This window comes from Micropterus dolomieu, linkage group LG01, assembly GCF_021292245.1.
Source record: "Micropterus dolomieu isolate WLL.071019.BEF.003 ecotype Adirondacks linkage group LG01, ASM2129224v1, whole genome shotgun sequence".
NCBI lineage: Eukaryota > Metazoa > Chordata > Actinopteri > Centrarchiformes > Centrarchidae > Micropterus > Micropterus dolomieu.
The window spans coordinates 1,998,861-2,007,246 of NC_060150.1; the positions used below are offsets into that span (position 1 = coordinate 1,998,861).

General features: G+C 41.7%; 1 protein-coding gene across 1 annotated transcript in view; it reads left to right on the top strand.

Moving 5' to 3' along the window:
* LOC123971959 (coagulation factor VII-like) overlaps positions 1 to 4,809 on the top strand; it is a 7,472-nt gene extending 2,663 nt beyond the window's left edge. The window contains exons 5-7 of the mRNA XM_046051095.1: positions 322 to 437; positions 3,943 to 4,063; positions 4,141 to 4,809. Of these exons, the coding sequence (XP_045907051.1) occupies positions 322 to 437; positions 3,943 to 4,063; positions 4,141 to 4,790 (887 nt within the window). The 3' untranslated portion in view covers positions 4,791 to 4,809. The remainder of the gene's footprint in view (positions 1 to 321; positions 438 to 3,942; positions 4,064 to 4,140) is intronic.
* The last annotated feature ends 3,577 nt before the right edge of the window (positions 4,810 to 8,386 follow it).

Genomic DNA, 8,386 nt, shown 5'->3' on the forward strand with positions numbered 1-8,386 from the left:
GATTGTTTTATTTAACCAACAGTCCAAAAAACCCAAAGATATCCAGTTTATTATCATAATAGTTCCAATAAAACCAGGTAGTGATCTTGTTTTGGCATTTAAACTATAACATTGTGATCAATTCATTCACTGTGAAATTACTTATCAATTAAAGCTGTGATCTTAACATTAGCGATTAAGTAACCAACCAAAATCTGAATTCCCCCCCGGTGGATAAATGTCTGAACAGTGATGCTAACATCGCAGCCACTTGTCTCTACACATTCGCAACGCTAAAAGCGAGTACATCACTAGTTGTTTACAGTGGTGTTTGTGTTACAGTGGAGTATCCGTGTGGTCAGCTGCCTCCACGGGAAACCGGTATGAACCAGAGCGCTGTGGGTCAGATCAGGCTGGTGGGAGCTAACCACTGTCCCAGAGGAGAGTGTCCCTGGCAGGTAAACACCGCTGTACCTCCAAGTTTGTCCTGAGGGTGCAGGAACCATCATGGGGACATCAAAATCTAAAGGTTTCATCCTCTGGGGAGCAGCAATGGGATCGAGACATTTCACGCAAATATATCCGAAATATTGTTAAATGTTGTCCTGTTGGTGCAACAACATTCCCACTAACTCGTCACATGTGGACGCTTGGTCAAGACCCCTCTTTATTTAAAAAACATTTTTCATTCACATTTTATTGATTCCATTCAGCACTGTCCCATTAACATTTAACTTCTCTCACATATGTTCGCTACGGAAGAGGATTAGGGTCCCATGTGGCTGTTTCTCAGTCTGCGTTCTTGTCTGTACTTGTGAAACGTCATCAGTTGCAGCCAAAGCACTGTTCCAATTCAAAAGTCCGCATCTAGCCAAGCACAGTCAAATACCCGGATGTGTTCTCGCTCCGCCCGTTTTACCCAGCCTGCATGGGTGGTGACTTGTGTGGACTTCGGATAGCCAGATATCCCTGGATGCATTTCGCTGCCAAAAAGCGGAAATGTCGGACGAGAAAACTCAGAACTGTAATTTATAATCCTGCTGTTCTTGTGTCACATATAGTAGTTTTAAGAGTTTGTAATGCGGGAATATAGTTGTTTAAACTACAAATATCTGGTTGATTTCTCAAGACAGAGCTGATTTAAAAAATTGCTACGACGTTTTCGGAGATGTGAGATCCCGCCCACTTACGGTCCGGCCGTCATCAAGTCCGCTGCCGTTCCAATTGCTGAATGACGGACTGCGTGCTCCCGTTCCTGGAAGTTTGTACTGCCGAGCCGAACTTGCCAAGTCCGAGCTTTAAAATACAGAAGTCCGAACTTGGCGAACTCGGAATTGAGAAACAGCCTGCAATTAAAGTCAGAATTTTGAGTTTAAAGTCAGAATTCTGAGAACAAAAGTCAGAATTCTGACTTTAATCTCAGAACTCAAAAAAATTAATTCACATGTGGCCCTAATCCTGTTCCGTAGTTCTCTATGTAGACAGAACATGCAAATACTTCACACCAGGTATCAAAAACATGAATAGACAGAAATTCCCAATTAAACACAAAAATCAGTAAACTACAGATGAATACATTTTCCCCTACCGTCCCTCATTACTCTCCTGCAGAGACCTTTCACTCCTGATGAAGGATAATGCTGAACACAATCTTAAAAAGTAGTAAAACCCAAGATACTTTGCTTTTACCAGATAAAGTCTGTTGTCAATGGTGTTACAAAATCAACCCAGTTATCCCATGAAATCCTAAATTTATCTGATTCTAGTCTAACCGACAAAGTCAGCTTTTCCATAATAAAAATATTATGCATCACTTCAAACCTATCCTCCATTTTAGGTGCCTCCGTTTTCCCGCCACTAATATTACTCTGAATAAATATTTATCCCCTGAATTTGTTATTCTCTGGTTCCCTTTTCCCAAGTACAAAACAACAAATGTAAATGGAAGTTCCACTTTCAAAATTTTCTCCATCTTTTCTTTAATTCTTGCCAATAAGGTATGATATAGGGGCATTCCCAAAAGATATTTTTTTTAACCCAATTGAATTTTTAGCTCTTCAAAACTTTTAATTTTCTTCTTCTTAAAAAGCTCCCTAAATATTGTTGGTCCTCCGCCCCATCTACTGAAGCTTCTAATACATTCTATACATTCACTATACATTCTTCTAATGTATTGTGTAAAATCTGAATCACGTGCAATCCAACGCAGTAACCTACTCTGCTCTGAAGGCTATTTTTTGACACGATCTCCAGCCAAATATTAAGGGATAAACCCAACCATGGATTTAGCTCCTCATTAAGATGTTTTCTCAGTGTTTTCTCATTTATTATGGCCTGTATTGGAATACTGGACGTGTGGCCTTCGATTTCCTTCCATCTCGCCCTGTAGGCAGGATTACACAAGGTCCACATAGTTTTTAATGGTGCCGTCTGATAATAGCTCTTAGGACAGGGCAGGGCTAGTCCCCCTTTAACTCTGGGAAGCTATGCTCTATGCTGTAATCAGCATCGTCCACGTGTCCAACAGCTCAGGGAAAAAACAGACTTAAAAAATAAAATAATAAAAACTAAGAAGCTATAGAAAAACAAAAGCCTCCCCGACTTTTGTTTTTTTAATATATATCAAACACGTAGAGGAAATCGCCCTTTTTTTAAAATTAGTACCTTTAAATAATCCAGTACCGCTCAAGACAATACAAAAAAACAGATATGCCTTTCTCACCGTAATCTTGTGCAGAACATAATCCAAGTATACAGAAACCAACGTTACTCATATCCTGTCCTTAAATCCAAAGTCCATCTGATGTCGTCTTAGTTCCTCCTAACGTTTTTTTGGCCGGCTGGCCTGCCAACTTAGGCGCTTGATGCTTTCTGGCCCACTCTCTGTAGGTTTCACCACTGTCACCTGTAGCCCTCTCCTCGCCATGTCCTTGGTTGCCACTTCAGCCATATTGTACACGCAGATTTCTCCCTTGTAGAACACCTGTAATTTTGCCGGGAACGGAGTTTGGAAGCGTATTTTCTTCTCCCTCAAAACTTTCCCTTTATAACTTGTATTTAACCTGGAGGTCAGTTGCCTCCTGACAAGTGAATAGGGCGTTCAAAAGTTTAAAGTCGGGGAGCTCACTTCTTATGCTGCTGCCATAATGGAGGTGCCCTTTTTAACACTCTGGGGTGTCAAGTTACCAACGATAAAGAAGCAACATCCAGTTAGACTTTCAAAATAAAACTAATGGTTAACATTGTGAAAGGTAGCAACTACTTGGTAGGCTCAAGTTCAAATTTATTTATACAGCATATTTAAAATGAACCCTACTTGACCAAAGTCTCTTCCAAGTTCAGTGTACACAACAAATATACACAACAAAGTTGGGTTAGGTTTAAGAAAAGATCATGTTTTACGTTACTTACATAACTAAAGTAACATTACTTGCTTTAGATTACTAGTAAGTAAGTTGAGATTTTATTGCTACTTTTAAATAAAGCCCCTTATTTGTTTAAATTGTTTGCAAACCACATGTTATTGCACTTTTGTGTATATAGCAGTACATTTAAATTAAAAGTGTGCAATACACTACTTTAGAATCCATTATTCAGTTTGGCACATAACAATTAATCTGCGGGGTCCGCAGCTGTCCGTGTGCACGGCCGCTCACGAGTATATTCGAGCCTTAAGGGGATCTCCAGCGCGTTACAAATGGACACCAATGGTTCTTGAACATGAGATCATATGTGAAGACTTGGGAGTAAGAACAGGTTGGTCGCTCTAAGAAAATTCAAGGGGACACATAAATCATCAAAGTTCATTCTCTTGGGACCGATAATACCTACATCAAACTTCACCTTAATCATTATTGTTGACATCTTGCTCTGGAGCTCTGAACCTACAGGCCGCCCAGTGTTCAAACAGCTTAATGCCAAATATTTAACACATTTAAAATTATTGATCTATCTGTTGATCAGGTTCTGGTTCAGTTAAACGGAAGCAGTCACTGCGGAGGTGTTCTGATCAATGCGGACTGGGTCGTCACCGCTGCCCACTGTGTCCATGGCATCAACCCTCAGAACCTCGCTGTGGTGGCAGGTAACCAGCCGGTGCTTTCTAACGAGTAAAATCACGTTTCTAATGCCTCGTTTAACGGTTTCTTCCTCCGTCACCAGGGGAACACCACTTGGACGTTGAAGAGGGCACGGAGCAGAGGATTCCCGTTTCCCTGGCGGTCGCCCATGAAGCCTATGTCCCAGCGACGGGTGACAGCGATGTTGCCTTGCTGCAGCTGAGTCGCCCCGTCACCTTGAATCGCCACGCCATCCCCATCTGCCTGCCCATTAAAGACTTTGCCGAGCGGGAGCTCCTGCCGGTCCGCTACCACACCGTGTCCGGCTGGGGCAAGAGGACCGCCGGGGGCAACGCTGTGAAACCCAGCGGCCCGCCCGTTGTCCCAGTCTCCCCCGTCATTCGCAAGTTTCCCGTCCCCATCATCCAGAACTCCCAGTGCTCCCAGAGAGCCCGGTTCAACTTCACCGACAACATGCTGTGTGCCGGATACCTGGAGGGTCAGCGGGAGAGCTGCCGCGGGGACGACGGGAGCCCACTGGTCACGCTTTACGGCTCTACCCACTTCCTGACGGGCGTGGTCGGCTGGGGGCGGGGCTGTTCGCACCCGGGGTATTATGGGGTGTACACCAAGATGGCCAACTTTGTGGACTGGGTAGAGACCACTATGAAAAACCCGCCCACCATGAAGACAGCCAATGAGAAGAAAGCTGCAGTGACGGCTTTCGACACGTTGGAACAGAAAGTAGTTTAATAAAAGATGATGGAAAGATTTTCTGCTTCAAGTCGTCATGAAACAATATTATGATTGTGATGTCAAAGTGCTTTAAGTTTCCAGTTTCCTTTGTGGGGTAACACCGTTTTTTCATGTTTTATTTAGAGCCCGACCGATATGAGTCCGATACAGATTTCGATATTTGAAGATTTTAAAATCCGATAGCGGATTTATGGGCCGATATTCTTTTTCCCCTTTATTTTGAGAAACGGATAACATAAAGATTATCCCTAACATTTGTTATGTTGAGAACTCACCAAGATGCCATGACGTAATGCAGTTAGAAATAGTAGATTGAACAAAAGTACAACAAAATATATTAAAGTTTTGATAAATAAGAGTCAAATGTATAAAAATACAGAGAACATTCTTAAAATATCTGATTTATTATAAATAAATAATTAAATAATAAATAATTAAATAGTGTATGTATTGTGGGGGCCAGCAAAACAGAAACTATAAAGAATACCAATATAGTACTACTACTAAAAATAATAATACCATATATCATCTCTCATGTCTTTGCTTCCATAATAATGATAAACAGGACTGTCCTTCATATGCAAATCATTATATATATATATATAATCATGTCGTCGTAATTATCTTACATGTTATCTGCCACGATGACTACTTTCTACATCTAGTTTATGACCTGCACTCTGTTAATTCTACCCAAAGCTACAGAAAAGATTTCCTAACCACCTTCAGGCTCTATGATACAGTGACGGCCGTGTGCTGAATGGAGCTCGTCAATGTCATTTGTCGTGAACCGACCAATCACAGGCTGGATGTGGCGGGACATTTAAAAATATTGACAGATAGTCGTTTACACTGAGGACGCTGGGGACAAGTCAGAATTTAAAAGAAGTTAAAAATATTCTGATAAACAGCAACAAGAAATGTTAAATAGCAAATGAAACGATGCACAATAAGAAAACATGCAGTGCAAGAAACAAATTTGCATTGTCCAAAATCTTATTACTGAATTATATTCCATTATATTTTGAGTTGTTATCTGTCACCTTAATTTAGTTTCCCCTCATATAAATAAAGACATTTCCTCCATAACTCCAGGAAATGTGTTCCTGATGCAGGAAATTAGCTGGTTAATACGCAAAGTCATTAATGTTGTAATATTTAGTTTCATCTTGTGGTTGAGGACAGTGCGATAGATAGATAGACACTTAGATACTTAGTTCAGCTCACGTTTATTCACAGGTCCCCTCTGGTTTAATCGTTTCTGAGACACCGACTGTAACTAGAGACATCGCTCATTAATGTTAGCCTCCTCCACTGATTAACACGGCAACGAGCATTAAACACGCTGCTGAGCCTGGCAGTGAAAAACGGGGAGGGTTAGCAAGTCTGGTCTCCGAAGAGGAAAAGTGACGAGGGCTACTTTTATTATTATTGAAGTCATTTAATAGACGTGACAAAAGACCAACTCACTGTGAACACTGAGTGTGAGCGCTACCAGGAGCTGCTCAGCTGATGTTTGTTCTGTGGTGCTGCAGTGTTGTTAACAGAGGAGCTGCAGTCGCCCTCTGGTGGGAAAACTACGCAGCACTCAGGACCTGAGGGACGGATCAGTAGTAGGCTAATTTTTACACAGTAAATTAAATGAACAGTATATAAAATCAGTAAAATAATATTAAAATGCTGCTTACATAGCAGGTAATACTGATAATACTCTTGACTTATAGCCATTCTGAAGGCAGGACTTTTACTTAACTGACTTAACAGAGCATTTCTAAATTGTTGTTGTATCTTAGTAAAATATCTTTTGAAGGTGAACAGCTGATCAATGTTTCACTCTGCAGAGCAAATATTGATCATTTGACCTCCTGAGCTGAGTGGTGTTGAACATGTTTAGCAGTAAAACAGACCCGGTCGACTCTCGTTTACCGTAAACGCCTCCTCCTTCCCCCTCCTCCCTCCTCCTCCCTCCTCCTCCCTCCTCCTCCTCCCTCCTCTGAACTGAGTCGCTGCCAAAATCAATCAGCCAACATTTCAGCAGTTGAATTCCTCCCTCGTACCAGCACGTACACGGCACCTATGTGAAATCCTCCCAGCGTTTATGCAACATCTTTTTCTAAACAAACTCACAGCTCTAGTCAATCAAATTTATTTTGTCTTTTTAAACATCGAATGTCTTTTCTGCTATTTTTCTCTCTGCAGTTAAGTTTTCAATCGAACGTTGTGCAAATTTCCAGAAAATGCACATTAATGCTTGATTCCATACTCTACTGTGGATGTGGAACAGAAACAGTTTTGGTTTGTGATGGAAAACCTGTAATTCCTTCTTATTGAGCAGACAAAGCAAAGGAAAAAGAAAAATGCAGCCAAGGGCGTCACTTTGTGCTGAAAGGTCCCCCAGCTTTCAGCACAAAGTCACGCAGGGGCTCAGATTACGGGTGTGAAGAGGCGCTTAGCTCGCGATACATCACGATACGCGATATTAGGTCCACGAGACAAGAAAGATCCTAAAACAGTGTTTTAAAGATGTCCTCAACGCTGAGACATATGAGCGGGGGGCCTAGGGGCCTCCCCCAGGAAACTTTGATCTTTAAACACTTCATTTCCTGCATTCTGGTGAAAGTTTCTGCACCAATTTATGGTGGAAATGTTTTTATTTATGTGAAAGGAAACAGCTGGCAGGTGACATGTTAAAAGTCAGTGCAGCTCTCAGATCTGTTTCTCCTGTAGATCAACTTTTCTCCTGTAACATCGTCCCTGCTGAGGCCTCATTCAGTCTTCACTCCTCTTGTGTTCATGTTCACAGGGAGAGAACGGAAAACTTGGCCAAAAAGAAACTGTAACAAGAAGTTGTTAAAGTTACTGATCGGTGCTGCACATTTTTGGGTCATTTTATAATCAGCAGCTTGTTTTTGTTTTTTTTAACTGCAAGCTTTTTTTAACAAATTATGCTTTAAAAAAGTGCTGGGGACATGTCCCCCGCGTCCCTATTGTAAATGACACCAGCTGAATTCAGCTACAGACGATGTCGCGCCTCTGAAAAGACAAAGTTTCCCTCTGAGATGATGGTCGGAGGAGAAGTAGAAAATGGCATAAATTGGAAATACTGCAAAGTAAAGTGCCTCAAATTTGTATTTAAGTACAGTATTTGAGTAAATGTACTAGTTACTTTCCACCGCTGACGTCCGAGATACTGAAGCTCGAATGTGTGAACTTCTGAACTTCTGAACGACTGCCGATGGTTTGAAACTCAAAAAAAAGTTCACAGGTGAGATTTAAAAGAAAAACTAAAAGCTTGACTAAGCAGATTTAAGATCAACCTCTAGCTTTCTGATTGGATGTTTCTTCCAGCAATGCACTCTGGGACTTGTAGTTGGCTTGTCAGGTGAAGTTGTCATGGACACAGTCTTTTTATCAGTGAAGCAGAATTTTTTTGAGCTCCAGTGTCTCGGCAGGAAGTCTGGACGCTAAGCCCCGCCCAGTCCGATCTGTTCAGTTTCAACATGTCGACCCCTCCCTCCCCCGTCTCCCTCTCTCTCTCTCTCTCTCTCTCTCTCTACAGGTCACTGCCCTCTCTACCACCCCTCCTCTCTCTC